At 41.1% G+C, this 22,791-nt stretch overlaps 1 protein-coding gene across 1 annotated transcript in view; it reads right to left on the bottom strand.

The window, feature by feature from the left end:
- Positions 1–1,005: 1,005 nt before the first annotated feature.
- LOC310781216 (3-hydroxyisobutyryl-CoA hydrolase, mitochondrial-like) overlaps positions 1,006–22,791 on the bottom strand; it is a 56,695-nt gene continuing 34,909 nt past the window's right edge. Inside the window, exons 8-14 of the mRNA XM_083641775.1 lie at positions 9,277–9,422; positions 7,985–8,071; positions 7,746–7,804; positions 6,966–7,047; positions 3,937–4,056; positions 3,553–3,586; positions 1,006–2,441 (exon numbers count right to left, since the gene is read on the bottom strand). Coding sequence (XP_083497901.1) covers positions 2,326–2,441; positions 3,553–3,586; positions 3,937–4,056; positions 6,966–7,047; positions 7,746–7,804; positions 7,985–8,071; positions 9,277–9,422 — 644 coding nt within the window. The 3' untranslated portion in view covers positions 1,006–2,325. The remainder of the gene's footprint in view (positions 2,442–3,552; positions 3,587–3,936; positions 4,057–6,965; positions 7,048–7,745; positions 7,805–7,984; positions 8,072–9,276; positions 9,423–22,791) is intronic.

Here is a 22,791-nt window from a genome sequence, read left to right as displayed (position 1 = left end):
ATGAGAGCAGTTATGTGTGACGCCTGGACAAAGAGACTGTGTTCTCAAGTGTTTATAGCAGCTTATTGTTTACAGTACATAGTGGTCATCCCATCGAGTAGTTTAGCTTCGGTGGAAGACTGAAAGTGCTTGGAACCGTGGATTTGGCAGTACGAGTGTTGCTCAGTGAATATGATCTACAGACTTTGAAGCTACATCTGAAATCAGAAATGTGTTGAAGTCAGACCATATGAATGTGAAATACAGGTCAAAAAAGGGACACTCCCACTGGATAGCCAAGCATCCATAAGTGTAATGATAATGCTGATAATGTATTTTTTTATTTTTTTATTGTAGTGGTACATCTCAATCTATAGAAGAACGTATAAGCCAACAAAAACTTAAACTAAATGTGTTTACTTTTTTTAGACTTAAGATCTGGGCAGGAGCACAGCGCTTTCATGTTCCGATGTACCGTAGTACTTTTCCAAAGATTTATAACAGCAGCACTTTATACTCAGGACATTAAAAAAGAATCCTACCCTTAACGATTGTAGTTCTTCCTTGTTAACCACAAAAGATATGAGCACTGAGAAACTGCACTGCACGCATATACACATACTGTAGATCAAAAACACAAAATAAGTTATATTACCAACCCTTTTATTGCTGTTTTAGCATCGCTGTCTCTGGTTGCCTCATAAATGATGCCGCTATCGAGAAGTCATGTTTAGGAGAGGGACTTTGATCAAAAAAGGCTTCTCCAAACGAGTTCCCTGGTGCAATGATCTCACTGCTAAAATCTAATTTGTGTAATCAAAACACGTAAATGCATGGGGCATAAATAGTGATGTGAGATATACTTTCAAGTCTACCTTGGGAGTGTTGTTCATGTCGCCTAGCAGCCAGCCCCACCCACAATTTTTTTATATATATATATATATATATATATATATATATATATATATATATATATATATATATATATATAGTTATATAACAATTATTATTATTTTTCGTGGATATGAGAGAAAACACATTTTATCCATGTCATGTTTATAGAACTAGAAGTACACCAGACAGCACACCTAAACTGATGGAGGACACTGATGAGAGTAAAGTAAACTAAAACAATGCATTTCCTGTATTAAAACAACAGAGTGCTCAGCAGAAGTACAGTTGATATTGATACATTTGACATCAACAATCACCCACAGGAAATGTAATAAAGCACTCAGTGGTGAGATCATATTCCGCCCATGTCATCTTGTTAATGCAATGCTGCTGTTCGGTTCACTCCAGTCCTTAGTAAGCTGCAGGGTATTCAGATAGGGATAACGTGCTGTGTGGTTCACTCCAGTCCTTAGTAAGCTGCAGGGTATTCAGATAGGGATAACGTGCTGTGTGGTTCACTCCTTAGTAAGCTGCAGGGTATTCAGATAGGGATAATGTGCTGTGTGGTTCACTCCAGTCCTTAATAAGCTGCAGGGTATTCAGATAGGGATAACATGCTGTGTGGTTCACTTCAGTCCTTAATAAGCTGCAGGGTATTCAGATAGGGATAACATGCTGTGTGGTTCACTCCAGTCCTTAATAAGCTGCAGGGTATTCAGATAGGGATAACGTGCTGTGTGGTTCACTCCAGTCCTTAATAAGCTGCAGGGTATTCAGATAGGGATAACGTGCTGTGTGGTTCACTCCAGTCCTTAATAAGCTGCAGGGTATTCAGATAGGGATAACGTGTAGAACACACTCCACTTCCAATGCCATTATGCTAACAACACAACAGAATGAGATATGTGGCATACAGTCTCTCAGTCTCTACTGCTTCTATTCCTGGCTGTGAACTTCAATAGGAAGATCAGCTTTGGTCAAAACTCAAAAATTGCACAGTCCTCTCTTGGTAGAATTACTAAAGGAGGAAACTAAAAGATGTGTGTGTGACTTGAATTTTCCCCCCTTTTCTGGCTGAGAACAAAAATCTGAACTTTTTTTCCAGCTGCCCTGAAACACCCTGTAACTGTTCATTTTCTTGTAACCTGTCATTGACCTCCATGAGGGTGGTGAAGGGTGAAAGAATAGACAAAGTTCTATTTAGCAGCCTAGAGTTAAACCACACCAGTATAATACACATGTACGTTTACAGTGTGTACTTGTTATATATACATAATAACAGACTATCCAAACACACCCTGGGTCTCCTTCAGAACGACCCAAGCTCAGTAGTAGAGTCCTCATATGACTGACCGTGAATGCAGGGACAAGAGGACAGTAAGGTGACTGGGAGTCAGCCGTTTCAGGGAAGGCTTGGTGGTGAGTGAGTGAAGTGGGAAGCCGCCGAGTTACTTAGAAGCGCAGGTCCTTCTCTCCCAGTGAGGAGAAGCACTCTTCCACACTCTGGTCTGATACCTCCTCCAGTGAGGACGGGTTCCACTTCGGACTCTGGTCCTTGTCAACCAGCACTGGCAACACACAGACATGGGTAACACAAAGGTCAGTAATTGCTCCACATGTCAGCCCCGAGTGGCACCACACCGCATGCTGCTAGCTACTGTAGTGTAGAGGATCTGGGGTGTCAGGAGTTGTGAGCGATATGCGGGCAACATCTCTGGTAATTTAAGGGGGCAAAGTACTCTATGACATTTATGTGCAACCAGTAAGAATTACAACACCACCACTTAACACAACTTATCTCTTTATACAAACATCAAACAGAAGAGGTAATGTATCATGATCAAAATACTGTTAAAGTAGTAACACTGCTTTGTCATTCGCTTTTTTGGCTTGAGAGAATGAGGCTTACAAGCCTTCATAGCTCAAAGGTGTTGCAGGGGGAAGTAATCTTTAAGTCACTGGCACCGATACTGATTGATTACTGATTGCCCCTTTAACAACAATTACGATCAATAGTATTTTTCTTTTACATTGTATTTTGGTTCCTTATAGCCCTCTATGCAATCCATTCCATATATTTCTGAAATACATATTTTTGGTACATCATTCAAATACATATACTCCCTTAAAGCAGGCATGTCCAAAGTCCGGCCCTGGGGCCAAATTATTGCGGGCGCGGACAGATTTTAAGTGGCCCCCGGCTTGTCTCTCAAAATATGCTATATGTACACAGTATTGGTAAATCAAGCAAGTTCAATTTGCATTTTTTTCCCTTCATCTAACGACGATAGCACTATCATACAGTTTGTACAAGCACCAAGTAGGAACAGCACATGCAGAACTAATGTTTTCAGATGGTAAACAAAATATTCAGAGTACATTTGTATGTGATTTTCTTATTTTATTTTTTTATAACCCATATGATGCGAGAAGCAGCTGGCCCCACGGCATTTTCACATTATCTAATCTGGCCACCATTCAAAAAAGTTTGGACACCCCTGCCCTAAAGGCAATATTGCCCATTCCCATATCCATAAAGAAAAGTATCGGCAATGTACTGCATCATGACCCGTAAAGTGATCATATATCAATTCGGTAGACCACATGCAATAGCTTTTGGCTTATTTACACAAAAGTGTATATAAAAACTTACAACAGACATTTTGATTTTAAACTTACATGCTCTTACACCCTCATAGAAGTCACAGCCTCTCTGCGAAAACAACAGAAACAACAAGTATTACATAACTACTACAACTACTACATATTAGATGATTTAAAGATTAGTTTTGAGATTACAGTTTTACCTTTGAGAGGAATGCATAATGTTAATGTGTCAATGAATACATTTCTGAACAATAGTGCCTTATTTGGAAATTCTGACAGGTTCAGAGAAACCTGTTGAGGATATTTTGTGTTACTTGGGATCTTAATTGCTCAATCTGAAGAATAATTAAGAAATCATCCTATTCCTGTCCAATTACACCCAAAGTGTGAAGAGTAAGAAAATGAAGAGAATGGGGGTTATTATTTTGTCTTGAGGTTGACTTTTCTTGTTTTTACCACGCAGGCCTGGCTGAGTCGATACTCCATCACCAACACGTCCTGCAGGCTCAGAGAAGCTCCTTTCTGCAGCTGCTTATATGTGATCTTCAGTGATGTGGGCGACATCCTGGACAGGATCTGGGCAAGAGGATACAGAACCCTTTGCTGTTTAAGAGACACACAACCCTCATGTCCAAAGACGGTTTAGAGATAAGACGGTTATCTCTGGAATCAAATGCACTCCTGCGGGCCTCAGCTTGAATTTATCTACAGAGAGTGGGCTGCCTACTCTCCTTTTACATATTAAAAACTAGACTTAACCACCTCGTGGTTGTATGCCTCTGCCAACAAGTGAAGTTGCAGTCTACATCCATGTATGTCCAGACTCATAATATACAGTGAAGACTTGATACATGTATTAAGTGTATTGTTTGGCGAAATTGAAGTTATCACCATATTTGACATGTATATTCTAGTAAATAATTTCCATTGAGAAACATGCTGTCTTCACACAGACTCTTTATTTTTTTTTACAGAGGACTGAGAGAGCTTTGTCACATGGTGCAACAATCACCTGAAGCTCAATATCAGCAAAACCAATGCAGGATATATGCAGGAATCCCAAAGTTAAATTCAATGCCTTTTAAGAACTTTTTAAATACTTTTTCAATATATTTTAAGGGTCAACTTAAATGATTTTGCTGTCTGCAAAAGTAAGTGACAGCACTTCAACCGATTTTATGTAATGACCCAAGATCGTTTTCTCACCTACAGTTGTAAGCACAACATTATGATGTCACAGGGAAGTTGAGGTTTGACATTTTAGCTATATAAAATGTCATCACTTCCTCATTTTATCTTATTAGAAATTTGTGTGAAATGTTGTCATAATTAGCATAATGAATTCTTGATTTATGGCCAAAAACATTGTTTGTCACAGTGGCCTTGACCTTTGACCACCAAAATCTAATCAGCTCATCCTTGAGTCCAAGTGGACATTTGTGCCAGATGTAATGAAATTCCCTCAAGGCGTTCCTGAGATATCGCATTCACGAGAATGGGACCGACAACCCAAAAACATAATTGCCTCTGGCCACGGCTATCGCCGCCGTGGAGGCATGCAATCACTTCCTCCCATGCTATTAATCTCAGAATGTAACCTTATCTGATAAACATGCTGTAAAATGTCAAGTAGGAAACGTAGCTATGCATTTTTAATGTACTAGGCAGACAGAGGCTCAGATAATATCAGATTCTCTAGACTTAAATCTCTTACAGCCACATTATCGTAACCCCAAACAATCCGCAGCAGCACAACCCTAATTCTAATTCACATTTGGGAGGTGTTTATCTCTTGTAACCAACAGATCAAAAACAGTTGAACAGTAGTTGTTTAGTCTTACACTAGTTCACCATTATTCATCAAACAAAAAATTGTGTTTTAACTCTTCAGGTTAACACATTTTTTAATTCTAAAAACCATGGGGCTCGGCCTTAGGAATACAAATAATAACGAAATTATCATTCAACTTAGGCCAACGTTGAGAGCTGGTGTTAGTGGTACCATACTGTTTACCCTAGAGTGGACTTTGAGCAATAAGGAGAAGGAAAAGTAAAATGAGAAAATGAGGGAGGAGGGGGAGGGCGAGAGGGGTGTGTGGACACAATAGAAAAGTAGCTACGCACCATCCTGATAGTTAGCTTAGCACAATGACTGTGTTTTGGTCCTGCACATCTCTCACTTTTTTCTGGAATTCAGTCTTTGATATACTTTCTCAAGTTGTTGCTAGCCCTTCTGAGCCCTCTCCTATCGCTGCTCTTTTTGGTGTTCTTCAAAGAGACACTTCAATGTCGGCCTACCAATGTGACATTTTGCTTTCGTTACACTATTGGCCAGGAGACTTACCGGTATTCTATTTAACTGGAAAAATGCCCCCCCCCCCCCTCCTGCAGTCCCTGCAGCTTCTCTCCCCTCCCTCTCCCGCCCCGATCTAGATCAAGTTGATGACCCGTCCATTTAGTACTATTACCTACAGAACCAACCTTTTTTTCTTTTGTTTTCTTTTTCTTTTTGTGTTTTGTTTTGACAATTTTATTGTTTTATTTGTGTTTTCATGGTTTTCATAATTAGTTTGAATTCTGTTTTTTGACTGTGGATTTGCTGTTTCCTTTTGGTCATGACATAATTGACACAGTCAGTTCCATAAATATTTGGACATCGACACAATTTTCATAATTTTGGCTCTGTACACCACCACAATGGACTTGAAATTAAACAATCAAGATGTGCTTTAAGAGCAGACTTTCTTACTTTAATTTGAGGGTATTTACATCCAAATCAGGTGAACAGTACAGGAATTACAACAGTTTATACATGTGCCCCCCACCCCCTTTAAGGGACCAAAAGTAATTGGACAAACTAACATAATCATACAATCGTCAAATGAGTTCTTAAGCATTTGACTGAATATGAGCAGATACTATTTAGATGTAAATACCCTCAAATTAAAGATGGAATTCTGTAATGAAAGCACATCTTGATTGTTTAATTTCAAATCCATTGTGGTGGTGTACAGAGCCAAACTGATCAAAATTGTGTCCAATTTCCAAATATATATGGGCCTAACTGTATGTGCTTTTCAAGCTACCTCAATTTGTTTTGTTTCATATCATTGCCCAATGTCGTGTCATATATGTCTAAAACTCAAATGATTAAAAACTAGCTAACATCTAGCTAACTATTAGTAACATCTACTACTAATGCAAAATAATGCCCTGGCTGGATGCAGCAGTACTGGGATAGGCTAGCTGCACTGCAGATCAGAAATGAAGAGAGGCAGTCTAGGCTATCTTTAAAAGGTTTCTATGACAACCATTATAAGTGTTTATACAGAATGTTCAAGGTTCTGCTGACCTTGTTCTACGTGTGTCAGTACGAACTGTGTTGCTAGGTATAAGTCATCAATATGTCTGTGCACCAATGCTGACAGATTCCTGTAAATGAATGATGTCTGTGATTCTGATGAAGCCACAGGGGAAGAACCTACCTCAGCTTGTTTCTTAGCGAATGGTGATCCATCTGTCTTCAGGTTCTGCAGGATGCCCTCCACACTGCTGGAGCTGAACAGCCTGAGAGGATGTAAAGGCCAACATGCAAATTGAAATGCCTTACAGCAACTTTACAGGAGTAGAGAGTTGAGAGGCGGGCCATAGCGTGTCGATGATTTGATTTGACAGTTCTGCAGACTGAGTTGGCGTTGGCCAATCCTGGCGTGTTCCGCCACCAAATTGAGCGTGTTCTGGCGCTATGCGAGTGGGATCCAGAGAGAACCGGGCAGCCGGCTGCTTCCGTGCGGACCGGTGCGGACATGCCGAGGCAAGAGTGCTGCCTGCCGGCTTGGAGTGTCGACTAGCCGCGGTAAAGAGCCGCGGTAAATGCAATATTCCTGGAATGCAAGTTTAACGAACCTGTTACATGTCCTTTGCATTCTACATCAAATGAAAACATTACGGTTTGTTTTATTTTGTATGTTACATACTTATTCGCCAAGTATATTAACATTTATTGGCTATAAATTCTGCCCAGGTTACAGGCACTAGGCGGCCATCTTGCCTTTAGAATTGAACAGGAAGTGATAGGTTTTCAGTTTCCAGTAGCAACAACAGCATTTTTGACCATACTGCAAAAACTAAAACTTCATCAAAAGAAAATCCCAGGGAAAAAGACATCACAGTTACTAGCCAGACTGGCTGTCTAATGGTTGTCTTGATGCAGATATGAGATGGTTGCTGTGTGTGGTGGAGAACACAAGAGGTTCAAAGCGTACCTGTCAATGTCAGCTCTGTGCTCCTCCAAGACAAAAGGCTTCTGAGCATCCAGGCTGCTCTGTGGACAGAGAACACCACATTTTGATCAACAACAACAAAAAACACTTGCAGATGTCCATGAAAACACGAGTATTATGAGTTCTCAAAGACTAGTCCATATTTAAAGTATTTAAGGTTCACCATTCGTTGAATGGCATACAGTATATGCATATATAATTTATTTTCTTAACTTTCTTACCTGGTTCTGGTAGGAATCTAGCACTCTGGAGACATCTTCAGTAGAGGGAGACTTCAAGTCCACCAGCTCTTTCTCCAGGGCTGGGATCTATGGGAGCAGGTGCTTTAAATTAGCACTAGCCAGCAGAAAAATACTTGTACATTTTGGCTGCCGCTAAATCCATTGATTCTACTCGCTACTTTGGCAGTCAGCCTATGTTCAGTCTATAGTTTAACATTCTAAAAACAACTTCCCACAAGGGGAAAAAACTGAGAATAGGAAAAGATCAACCTTCATCCCACAATAGGACTATGTGGACATTTTTATAACAAGAAAGCATTCAGTACAGTGTAAACTTCCACCAAGGCTGAACAATTCCTCAACTTGCAAAGCTGCAGTGTGTTTATCGTTTGTCTTCTGATTTCCTGACAAAGTAGCCAGTGAATACAATCCTGTTTAGCAGCAGACTTGGAAGTCCAGAATGTCAGACCTTCCCGCCAAGCACATGAACGTAGCATAATGGGTATAGCTAAAAAAAAATCCTAATCAGTTAGTGGCGGAAATCCACGATCTGGATCAGTACCAAAATTCTAATGATCTGGCCCTTACGTCATATCTTTTGGAGGTACTGTATCTCGCTAATAAACAAGGGTGAAAAGAAGTTTATTATTCATTTTCTGGATTGAAAACATTATCCTCCTTGAATTATTTGTTTTGCGAATAGATAAACATTTGCTTTCATTTAGTTGCTGTTAGTCTTTTCCCCATTTCCGGGCAAGATATTTTTATAATCTTTATTTTTTATTTTTTATCTCACCTAAAGAAACACCCCACTGCTCGCCTGTTCTGATATCATCTATTCACTGTTCTGACCTCATGCCAACAGCAAGGGCATGCCAGGACAAACAGAACATTTGGGCCAGCTAGCCCATACTGGCACCTATAAACAAGAGTGAGATACCCAGTGACCCAGTGACTCAGCATCCAGCCAACTCCTGGCCTTCCCTCGTCCCTGCACAACCACATCACTCACTGCATGCATGGGCTGTTGGGTGCTTTAGATAACAAGCTGAAGTGCATTGTGTTAGTACGGTACTTACTACTTTACTTTTATCATCTTTCTTTATCCAGGAAATATTTACTGAGTAGCAGCATACACACTCTTTTCAAAGCTGCACACATTCGGCAGCTCAGTATAACCGCCATCCTCTGCATTTGGCCGCTGAGCAGCTCTTGAGGGAGGATAGAGTGTTTTCTTATCCAGGTGTGTGGGATTGTTCTCCTGCAAGGTTTTATCTAGCAGTTTGAGTTACCTTCTGAGACTCTACAAAGTGACTGGCCACTCCAGCTCTCTGCACGTCACGTCCTCGGAGACGGAAGCCTGTAAGGGCCAGAAAGAGACCCAGCTTTCCCTGGAGCCTGGGCAGGAAATAGCCACCCCCCACATCAGGGAACAGCCCTGTCCAAATGAAACAGAAAGACGGGTGTTTACACGCACATTTAGTGGTTGTTATTCAATGACAACAAGTATTCTTGGGATGGCGCTTCAAAAGACAAAGAGTGTGATTGCAACTACAAGACAAGAGAATCCACAATTAATTTACATCCAACTACTTTCTAAAGCAATCACAAAAAGGCTGAACCAAGGCACTCTTCAAAGATTTATAAAAGCTTTAATACAAAGGCTTAGTCCATTTCTGGACTGATTAAAAAGCCAGCCAACATGTTTCGGCCACACACGGCCTTCATCAGGGCAGTAACACTTTCTAAAGCACTTTACTTTGCCATTATTTTGCTGGATATACAAGACAGAAAGCAGTTTCACTTTTTCCACATGTGATTTAAGTCCAACTGTCTACAAAAGGAGTGCAGCGTGTTGGTATGCAACAGAAACAGAAAATAGCTCACCACAATCCATACCCCTGCCCTAATCTGTACACATATTATTAAATGTTGTGAATAATGTTTCCATTCAATTTCAGTGCCCCTAACGGGAAAAGAGCTACCATTGGCCAATGTTGGTTCTCGCTGACGCCATTTGTAGCGTGACATGGGGCTGGGGGTGTGTGTGGGACTGCAGCTCAGTAGGAGATTAGATGGGCTGACCTGATGTGAGGCTGAAAATGTAATATCATAAATGACACAGATTATGGCCGCTGTTCAGGATGGCAGCAGGACTGGGTTAAATCTAATCTGTTAATCCTACCACTGACGGGGTTAACATCAGCAAGAGAGGACGTGCAAGTGTGTTAGTGTGTGAATGTGCATGTTAAAGAGGGGAGCGCGAGAGAAAGGCGTGTGTAACTATGAATGGTAGGGGTGTGTGTGTGTGTGTGTGTGTGTGTGTGTGTGTTTTGTGTGTGTGTTGTGTGTGTGTGTGTGTGTGTGTGTGTGTGTGTGTGTGTGTGTGTGTGTGTGTGTGTGTGTGTGTGTTTTTATGGGGAGGGGCATCCTTGTTATACAATCCCAGATGGATCTTTGCTCCAAATCAAATTGCTTCCTAGAAATAAATACATGCATAAAGGCAGGATAAAACAAAACAAAAAGATCAAGTAAAACAAAAATGCAAAATGGGACAAAAAACACAAATCTAATCAACGTACTTTTGTTAGGCTGTTATTACACAGTAGCAGATTTTTACATGCTCGTCTGTCTTCGCTGTCAAACATGCCAAAATGTAAAATGTAAGCAGCGACTCTTACAGTATGCTAACAGGCAAAAAGAGACACCGGTAGCATCACTAAATAAGAACTAAGGAGAGAGATAAAAGAGAATGTTTTTGAACAGCTTTTTAAACATTTATATAGGGAGCTCAGTTAAAACCCAGTCTATGCTGAAGAGGGATAAGCAGCTTCAGTGTAAAAGGGGAGGGGTTTTGCAGGGGGTGGGGGGGGGGGGGGTTACATCCCCTGGGCCAATGATCTAGTAGTCACATGGCTATTATCTTAAACCCCTTTCACACTTCCTGCTACATTTATGATGTCATGTAGAGGTCACTGTAGTGAGGAACTGGCTATTCAGACTCAGACCTGGCTGTTTCAAACCTATACAGAAAGCATTTCTCCAGGTGAATGATGTCAAGTTTTATCCATCGCGTTAATTCGCATATCGTCCTTTCAGGGACACTGAGCAGCAAAATTAAACTATAGCATATGTCACAGGGTGGACACTTTTTATCCCAAGTGCCTTAAAGTACCACGAGTGCATCCATTTTTAGCAAGCATATCTCCATTGGGGTGTGAGTGAAAGGCTGTTTGTGGCTCAGAGGTCTGGAGCTCAGTAGTGACACCGTGAGGTGAGCAGCTCCAAAGATCATGAGCCAACTAGGTTTCTTGCCAAGAGAGACTGGAGAGTTTTTAACGTTTGTTCTGTTTATTAGCCGTACCTGCTATGGACTACTGCAACGTCTATTTGTTTGCATCGACTACTGCAATGTCCTTTTGGCAGGCCTCCCTGCCTCTGAAATACTTCCTCTTCAGCTCATTCAGAACACAGCAGCCCGTCTGGTCTACAATTTACCTAGATTTTCCCATGTCACCCCCCTTTTCCGAGAGCTTCACTGGCTTCCCATCCTCGCACGCATCAAATTCAAAACTCTGGCACTAGCTTTCAAGGCCGTTCACCAAACAGCCCCCTCGTACTTACAGTCTATGGTCACTTTCCAAACCTCTCACCGCCCGCTCCGCCCCTCCACTAGTGCAGGACGTCTCGCCCCTCCCCTGCTACGTGGGCTCAGAAGCCGCTCTTGGTTGAGACTTTTCTCCTACCTGGCCCCAAAATGGTGGAATGAACTTCCCCCGGACGACTGCTGCATCACTCCCCATTTTCCGCAGAAAACTTAAAACTCATCTCTTCAGACTTTATATTGACTCTTCCTGAATTCCCTCCCTTCTCTCTGCCTGCTTTCCATGTGTTTTTAATTGAATTTTCTGTTTCTTAAATGTTTGCTCCTTTAATTGTTCACACCTTTAAAGGAGAATTTCGTTTTTTTTTAACCTGCAGCCCTCTCCTTACATTAATCATGATCTGACGACTCACCCAGTGATCTCCGCAGCGTTTTTGTCCGTCCTAGGCGTTGTTGTGATCGAAATAGTGTGCAAGTCAGTCCTAGAATGTAGCTCTGTGGGGGCCAAGTGGCAGCGTGTTTTCCTCCATGTAAATAGACAGTTTTATTCCCGTTTTCGACGCATATCGTCATAAACTGTTCCCTAAGGATCGATCAGACTGCAATTGTCCTATAAGCCAGAACAGTGGCCAAATATTTTGGGCCTTTCAGATCTGTATAACAGCTCTGCGAGGCTGAGCCTTAAACTTTCAGGGCTATGGTGCAGTCAGTATCATTTCTTGTGTCCAGACTCCAGGCTATCAGTCACTTATATAACACTACTGATGATCTATGAGTTATTGGACAGACGATTGGACAGAACACTACTACTTCTCTAGGAATCCCTAGGAACATAATAGATGACCACTGCTGATGCTGTGGCAGGCTGCAGTAACAAGCACACAGACACAAGGATTAAAGAGTGCAGACACACTGATAGACAGACGCAGATGGACCAACCCTCTCAAGCAGACGGTCCTCAGTCTGTGCAATTTAATTACTGGTCCATTTCCCTTTTCTCTGTAGGATGAAGTCTCACACAGCAGACTGGAGAAACAAGACAGCAAGACATCCTGCTGCTGTCTGCAACCCCCAGTGTCACCATAATATAACCTCCTCTTTCTGTCACAAGCATTTAATATCCACTGACCAGTGTCACCATAAGACAGCCTCCTCTTTCTGCCACAAGCATTTAATATCCACTGACCAGTGTCACCATAATATAACCTGCTCTTTCTGCCACAAGCATTTAATATCCACTGACCAGTGTCACCATAATATAACCTGCTCTTTCTGCCACAAGCATTTAATATCCACTGACCAGTGTCACCATAATATAACCTCCTCTTTCTGCCACAAGCATTTAATATCCACTGACCAGTGTCACCATAATATAACCTCCTCTTTCTGCCACAAGCATTTAATATCCACTGACCAGTGTCACCATAATATAACCTCCTCTTTCTGCCACAAGCATTTAATATCCACTGACCAGTGTCACCATAATATAACCTCCTCTTTCTGCCACAAGCATTTAATATCCACTGACCAGTGTCACCATAAGATAGCCTCCTCTTTCTGTCACAAGCATTTAATATCCACTGACCAGTGTCACCATAATATAACCTCCTCTTTCTGCCACAAGCATTTAATATCCACTGACCAGTGTCACCATAAGATAGCCTCCTCTTTCTGTCACAAGCATTTAATATCCACTGACCAGTGTCACCATAAGATAGCCTCCTCTTTCTGTCACAAGCATTTAATATCCACTGACCAGTGTCACCATAAGATAGCTTCCTCTTTCTGTCACAAGCATTTAATATCCACTGACCAGTGTCACCATAAGATAGCCTCCTCTTTCTGTCACAAGCATTTAATATCCACTGACCAGTGTCACCATAAGATAGCTTCCTCTTTCTGTCACAAGCATTTAATATCCACTGACCAGTGTCACCATAATATAACCTCCTCTTTCTGTCACAAGCATTTAATATCCACTGACCAGTGTCACCATAAGATAACCTCCTCTTTCTGTCACAAGCATTTAATATCCACTGACCAGTGTCACCATAAGATAACCTCCTCTTTCTGTCACAAGCATTTAATATCCACTGACCAGTGTCACCATAAGATAGCCTCCTCTTTCTGTCACAATCATTTAATATCCACTGACCAGTGTCACCATAATATAACCTCCTCTTTCTGTCACAAGCATTTAATATCCACTGACCAGTGTCACCATAATATAACCTCCTCTTTCTGCCACAAGCATTTAATATCCACTGACCAGTGTCACCATAATATAACCTCCTCTTTCTGCCACAAGCATTTAATATCCACTGACCAGTGTCACCATAAGATAGCTTCCTCTTTCTGTCACAAGCATTTAATATCCACTGACCAGTGTCACCATAAGATAGCTTCCTCTTTCTGTCACAAGCATTTAATATCCACTGACCAGTGTCACCATAATATAACCTCCTCTTTCTGTCACAAGCATTTAATATCCACTGACCAGTGTCACCATAAGATAACCTCCTCTTTCTGTCACAAGCATTTAATATCCACTGACCAGTGTCACCATAAGATAACCTCCTCTTTCTGTCACAAGCATTTAATATCCACTGACCAGTGTCACCATAAGATAGCCTCCTCTTTCTGTCACAATCATTTAATATCCACTGACCAGTGTCACCATAATATAACCTCCTCTTTCTGTCACAAGCATTTAATATCCACTGACCAGTGTCACCATAAGATAGCCTCCTCTTTCTGTCACAATCATTTAATATCCACTGACCAGTGTCACCATAATATAACCTCCTCTTTCTGTCACAAGCATTTAATATCCACTGACCAGTGTCACCATAAGATAGCCTCCTCTTTCTGTCACAATCATTTAATATCCACTGACCAGTGTCACCATAATATAACCTCCTCTTTCTGCCACAAGCATTTAATATCCACTGACCAGTGTCACCATAATATAACCTCCTCTTTCTGCCACAAGCATTTAATATCCACTGACCAGTGTCACCATAATATAACCTCCTCTTTCTGCCACAAGCATTTAATATCCACTGACCAGTGTCACCATAATATAACCTCCTCTTTCTGCCACAAGCATTTAATATCCACTGACCAGTGTCACCATAATATAACCTCCTCTTTCTGCCACAAGCATTTAATATCCACTGACCAGTGTCACCATAATATAACCTCCTCTTTCTGCCACAAGCATTTAATATCCACTGACCAGTGTCACCATAATATAACCTCCTCTTTCTGCCACAAGCATTTAATATCCACTGACCAGTGTCACCATAATATAACCTCCTCTTTCTGCCACAAGCATTTAATATCCACTGACCAGTGTCACCATAATATAACCTCCTCTTTCTGCCACAAGCATTTAATATCCACTGACCAGTGTCACCATAATATAGCCTCCTCTTTCTGCCACAAGCATTTAATATCCACTGACCAGTGTCACCATAATATAACCTCCTCTTTCTGCCACAAGCATTTAATATCCACTGACCAGTGTCACCATAATATAACCTCCTCTTTCTGCCACAAGCATTTAATATCCACTGACCAGTGTCACCATAATATAACCTCCTCTTTCTGTCACAAGCATTTAATATCCACTGACCAGTGTCACCATAATATAGCCTCCTCTTTCTGCCACAAGCATTTAATATCCACTGACCAGTGTCACCATAAGATAGCCTCCTCTTTCTGTCACAATCATTTAATATCCACTGACCAGTGTCACCATAATATAACCTCCTCTTTCTGTCACAAGCATTTAATATCCACTGACCAGTGTCACCATAATATAACCTCCTCTTTCTGCCACAAGCATTTAATATCCACTGACCAGTGTCACCATAAGACAACCTCCTCTTTCTGCCACAAGCATTTAATATCCACTGACCAGTGTCACCATAAGATAGCCTCCTCTTTCTGTCACAATCATTTAATATCCACTGACCAGTGTCACCATAAGACAACCTCCTCTTTCTGCCACAAGCATTTAATATCCACTGACCAGTGTCACCATAAGATAGCCTCCTCTTTCTGTCACAAGCATTTAATATCCACTGACCAGTGTCACCATAATATAACCTCCTCTTTCTGCCACAAGCATTTAATATCCACTGACCAGTGTCACCATAAGATAGCCTCCTCTTTCTGTCACAAGCATTTAATATCCACTGACCAGTGTCACCATAAGATAGCCTCCTCTTTCTGTCACAAGCATTTAATATCCACTGACCAGTGTCACCATAAGATAGCTTCCTCTTTCTGTCACAAGCATTTAATATCCACTGACCAGTGTCACCATAAGATAGCCTCCTCTTTCTGTCACAAGCATTTAATATCCACTGACCAGTGTCACCATAAGATAGCTTCCTCTTTCTGTCACAAGCATTTAATATCCACTGACCAGTGTCACCATAATATAACCTCCTCTTTCTGTCACAAGCATTTAATATCCACTGACCAGTGTCACCATAAGATAACCTCCTCTTTCTGTCACAAGCATTTAATATCCACTGACCAGTGTCACCATAAGATAACCTCCTCTTTCTGTCACAAGCATTTAATATCCACTGACCAGTGTCACCATAAGATAGCCTCCTCTTTCTGTCACAATCATTTAATATCCACTGACCAGTGTCACCATAATATAACCTCCTCTTTCTGTCACAAGCATTTAATATCCACTGACCAGTGTCACCATAATATAACCTCCTCTTTCTGCCACAAGCATTTAATATCCACTGACCAGTGTCACCATAATATAACCTCCTCTTTCTGCCACAAGCATTTAATATCCACTGACCAGTGTCACCATAAGATAGCTTCCTCTTTCTGTCACAAGCATTTAATATCCACTGACCAGTGTCACCATAAGATAACCTCCTCTTTCTGTCACAAGCATTTAATATCCACTGACCAGTGTCACCATAAGATAACCTCCTCTTTCTGTCACAAGCATTTAATATCCACTGACCAGTGTCACCATAAGATAGCCTCCTCTTTCTGTCACAATCATTTAATATCCACTGACCAGTGTCACCATAATATAACCTCCTCTTTCTGTCACAAGCATTTAATATCCACTGACCAGTGTCACCATAAGATAGCCTCCTCTTTCTGTCACAATCATTTAATATCCACTGACCAGTGTCACCATAATATAACCTCCTCTTTCTGTCACAAGCATTTAATATCCACTGACCAGTGTCACCATAAGATAGCCTCCTCTTTCTGTCACAATCATTTAATATCCACTGACCAGTGTCACCATAATATAACCTCCTCTTTCTGCCACAAGCATTTAATATCCACTGACCAGTGTCACCATAATATAACCTCCTCTTTCTGCCACAAGCATTTAATATCCACTGACCAGTGTCACCATAATATAACCTCCTCTTTCTGCCACAAGCATTTAATATCCACTGACCAGTGTCACCATAATATAACCTCCTCTTTCTGCCACAAGCATTTAATATCCACTGACCAGTGTCACCATAATATAACCTCCTCTTTCTGCCACAAGCATTTAATATCCACTGACCAGTGTCACCATAATATAACCTCCTCTTTCTGCCACAAGCATTTAATATCCACTGACCAGTGTCACCATAATATAACCTCCTCTTTCTGCCACAAGCATTTAATATCCACTGACCAGTGTCACCATAATATAACCTCCTCTTTCTGCCACAAGCATTTAATATCCACTGACCAGTGTCACCATAATATAACCTCCTCTTTCTGCCACAAGCATTTAATATCCACTGACCAGTGTCACCATAATATAACCTCCTCTTTCTGCCACAAGCATTTAATATCCACTGACCAGTGTCACCATAATATAACCTCCTCTTTCTGCCACAAGCATTTAATATCCACTGACCAGTGTCACCATAATATAGCCTCCTCTTTCTGCCACAAGCATTTAATATCCACTGACCAGTGTCACCATAATATAACCTCCTCTTTCTGCCACAAGCATTTAATATCCACTGACCAGTGTCACCATAATATAACCTCCTCTTTCTGCCACAAGCATTTAATATCCACTGACCAGTGTCACCATAATATAACCTCCTCTTTCTGTCACAAGCATTTAATATCCACTGACCAGTGTCACCATAATATAGCCTCCTCTTTCTGCCACAAGCATTTAATATCCACTGACCAGTGTCACCATAAGATAGCCTCCTCTTTCTGTCACAATCATTTAATATCCACTGACCAGTGTCACCATAATATAACCTCCTCTTTCTGTCACAAGCATTTAATATCCACTGACCAGTGTCACCATAATATAACCTCCTCTTTCTGCCACAAGCATTTAATATCCACTGACCAGTGTCACCATAAGACAACCTCCTCTTTCTGCCACAAGCATTTAATATCCACTGACCAGTGTCACCATAAGATAGCCTCCTCTTTCTGTCACAATCATTTAATATCCACTGACCAGTGTCACCATAAGACAACCTCCTCTTTCTGCCACAAGCATTTAATATCCACTGACCAGTGTCACCATAAGATAGCCTCCTCTTTCTGTCACAATCATTTAATATCCACTGACCAGTGTCACCATAATATAACCTCCTCTTTCTGTCACAATCATTTAATATCCACTGACCAGTGTCACCATAAGACAACCTCCTCTTTCTGCCACAAGCATTTAATATCCACTGACCAGTGTCACCATAAGATAGCCTCCTCTTTCTGTCACAATCATTTAATATCCACTGACCAGTGTCACCATAATATAACCTCCTCTTTCTGTCACAAGCATTTAATATCCACTGACCAGTGTCACCATAATATAACCTCCTCTTTCTGCCACAAGCATTTAATATCCACTGACCAGTGTCACCACAATATAACCTCCTCTTTCTGCCACAAGCATTTAATATCCACTGACCAGTGTCACCATAATATAACCTCCTCTTTCTGCCACAAGCATTTAATATCCACTGACCAGTGTCACCATAATATAACCTCCTCTTTCTGCCACAATCATTTAATATCCACTGACCAGTGTCACCATAATATAACCTCCTCTTTCTGCCACAAGCATTTAATATCCACTGACCAGTGTCACCATAAGATAGCCTCCTCTTTCTGTCACAATCATTTAATATCCACTGACCAGTGTCACCATAATATAACCTCCTCTTTCTGTCACAAGCATTTAATATCCACTGACCAGTGTCACCATAATATAACCTCCTCTTTCTGCCACAAGCATTTAATATCCACTGACCAGTGTCACCACAATATAACCTCCTCTTTCTGCCACAAGCATTTAATATCCACTGACCAGTGTCACCATAATATAACCTCCTCTTTCTGCCACAAGCATTTAATATCCACTGACCAGTGTCACCATAATATAACCTCCTCTTTCTGCCACAAGCATTTAATATCCACTGACCAGTGTCACCATAATATAACCTCCTCTTTCTGTCACAAGCATTTAATATCCACTGACCAGTGTCACCATAATATAACCTCCTCTTTCTGCCACAAGCATTTAATATCCACTGACCAGTGTCACCATAATATAACCTCCTCTTTCTGCCACAAGCATTTAATATCCACTGACCAGTGTCACCATAATATAACCTCCTCTTTCTGCCACAAGCATTTAATATCCACTGACCAGTGTCACCATAATATAACCTCCTCTTTCTGCCACAAGCATTTAATATCCACTGACCAGTGTCACCATAATATAGCCTCCTCTTTCTGCCACAAGCATTTAATATCCACTGACCAGTGTCACCATAATATAACCTCCTCTTTCTGTCACAAGCATTTAATATCCACTGACCAGTGTCACCATAATATAACCTCCTCTTTCTGCCACAAGCATTTAATATCCACTGACCAGTGTCACCATAAGATAGCCTCCTCTTTCTGCCACAATCATTTAATATCCACTGACCAGTGTCACCATAAGATAGCCTCCTCTTTCTGTCACAAGCATTTAATATCCACTGACCAGTGTCACCATAAGATAGCCTCCTCTTTCTGTCACAAGCATTTAATATCCACTGACCAGTGTCACCATAAGATAGCCTCCTCTTTCTGCCACAATCATTTAATATCCACTGACCAGTGTCACCATAAGATAACCTCCTCTTTCTGCGACAAGCATTTAATATCCACTGACCAGTGTCACCATAAGACAGCCTCCTCTTTCTGCCACAAGCATTTAATATCCACTGACCAGTGTCACCATAAGATAACCTCCTCTTTCTGCCACAAGCATTTAATATCCACTGACCAGTGTCACCATAATATAACCTCCTCTTTCTGCCACAAGCATTTAATATCCACTGACCAGTGTCACCATAATATAACCTCCTCTTTCTGCCACAAGCATTTAATATCCACTGACCAGTGTCACCATAAGACAGCCTCCTCTTTCTGCCACAAGCATTTAATATCCACTGACCAGTGTCACCATAAGATAGCCTCCTCTTTCTGTCACAAGCATTTAATATCCACTGACCAGTGTCACCATAAGATAGCCTCCTCTTTCTGTCACAAGCATTTAATATCCACTGACCAGTGTCACCATAAGAGAGCCTCCTCTTTCTGTCACAAGCATTTAATATCCACTGACCAGTGTCACCATAATATAACCTCCTCTTTCTGCCACAAGCATTTAATATCCACTGACCAGTGTCACCATAATATAACCTCCTCTTTCTGCCACAAGCATTTAATATCCACTGACCAGTGTCACCATAAGACAACCTCCTCTTTCTGCCACAAGCATTTAATATCCACTGACCAGTGTCACCATAAGACAACCTCCTCTTTCTGCCACAAGCATTTAATATCCACTGACCAGTGTCACCATAAGATAGCCTCCTCTTTCTGCCACAAGCATTTAATATCCACTGACCAGTGTCACCATAATATAGCCTCCTCTTTCTGTCACAAGCATTTAATATCCACTGACCAGTGTCACCATAATATAACCTCCTCTTTCTGCCACAAGCATTTAATATCCACTGACCAGTGTCACCATAAGATAGCCTCCTCTTTCTGTCACAAGCATTTAATATCCACTGACCAGTGTCACCATAATATAACCTCCTCTTTCTGTCACAAGCATTTAATATCCACTGACCAGTGTCACCATAATATAGCCTCCTCTTTCTGTCACAAGCATTTAATATCCACTGACCAGTGTCACCATAATATAGCCTCCTCTTTCTGTCACAAGCATTTAATATCCACTGACCAGTGTCACCATAAGATAGCCTCCTCTTTCTGCCACAAGCATTTAATATCCACTGACCAGTGTCACCATAAGATAGCCTCCTCTTTCTGTCACAAGCATTTAATATCCACTGACCAGTAGGGCTGTGCCGATTCACTTATCTCCCGATTCGATACTATCACGATACTTTGGTGCCGATTTGATATATATTGCGATTCACGATTATTGCGATTCTACGATTATTGCGATTCGATATTACGATTTATTGCGATTTTTGTTTATTTTTTTCTTTTATTTTTTCAGTTTGTTTGCTTTTTTACACTAGATTAGAACATGGGAAAAGTTGAATCATACACTAGAGACTGTATATTATATATCATGAGTAGGGCTGGGCGATATAGTTAAAAACAGGGGCGGACTGGGATCATAATTCAGGCCGGGCATTAGATACCAAGCAGGCCAGGCCGATATGGGCCAACGCGCGTGAAATTTGGGCCGTTTGAAGCCAGATTTGGGCCGTTTGAAGTCCAATTTTACAATGAGATGCACCCACTTTAACCCTGAAGTGTAATTATTACTTCAGACTAACTAATAAAGTAATAAAACCACTAGTAAACCAGTAGGCGGCGCCTAGCCTGCTGTTCAGTGAGTGGCCTGACTGCAAGCACCAAAAAAAAAAAAAAAAAAAAAAAAAAAAAAAAAAAATTTAATTTGCGATTATCGATTCTGGAATAAAAGATCGATCCAAAAAATCGTGACATTAAAAATCGCGATACTTAGGTGAATCGATTTTTTCTCCCACCCCTACTGACCAGTGTCACCATAAGATAGCCTCCTCTTTCTGCCACAAGCATTTAATATCCACTGACCAGTGTCACCATAAGATAGCCTCCTCTTTCTGTCACAAGCATTTAATATCCACTGACCAGTGTCACCATAAGATAGCCTCCTCTTTCTGCCACAAGCATTTAATATCCACTGACCAGTGTCACCATAAGATAGCCTCCTCTTTCTGTCACAATCATTTAATATCCACTGACCAGTGTCACCATAAGATAGCCTCCTCTTTCTGCCACAAGCATTTAATATCCACTGACCAGTGTCACCATAAGATAGCCTCCTCTTTCTGTCACAATCATTTAATATCCACTGACCAGTGGCACCATAAGACAACCTCCTCTTTCTGTCACAATCATTTAATATCCACTGACCAGTGTCACCATAAGACAACCTCCTCTTTCTGCCACAATCATTTAATATCCACTGACCAGTGTCACCATAATATAACCTCCTCTTTCTGTCACAAGCATTTAATATCCACTGACCAGTGTCACCATAATATAACCTCCTCTTTCTGTCACAAGCATTTAATATCCACTGACCAGTGTCACCATAATATAACCTCCTCTTTCTGCCACAATCATTTAATATCCACTGACCAGTGTCACCATAAGATAACCTGCTCTTTCTGCCACAAGCATTTAATATCCACTGACCAGTGTCACCATAAGATAGCCTCCTCTTTCTGCCACAAGCATTTAATATCCACTGACCAGTGTCACCATAAGATAGCCTCCTCTTTCTGCCACAAGCATTTAATATCCACTGACCAGTGTCACCATAAGATAGCCTCCTCTTTCTGCCACAAGCATTTAATATCCACTGACCAGTGTCACCATAATATAACCTCCTCTTTCTGCCACAAGCATTTAATATCCACTGACCAGTGTCACCATAATATAACCTCCTCTTTCTGCCACAAGCATTTAATATCCACTGACCAGTGTCACCATAAGATAGCCTCCTCTTTCTGCCACAAGCATTTAATATCCACTGACCAGTGTCACCATAATATAACCTCCTCTTTCTGCCACAAGCATTTAATATCCACTGACCAGTGTCACCATAATATAACCTCCTCTTTCTGTCACAATCATTTAATAT

The sequence above is a fragment of the Poromitra crassiceps genome (genome assembly GCF_964638095.1).
Source record: "Poromitra crassiceps genome assembly, chromosome: 8".
NCBI classification, from domain to species: domain Eukaryota; kingdom Metazoa; phylum Chordata; class Actinopteri; order Beryciformes; family Melamphaidae; genus Poromitra; species Poromitra crassiceps.
Note: the sequence above shows the minus strand (reverse complement) of the source record. Positions and strands in the feature narration are given on the sequence as shown.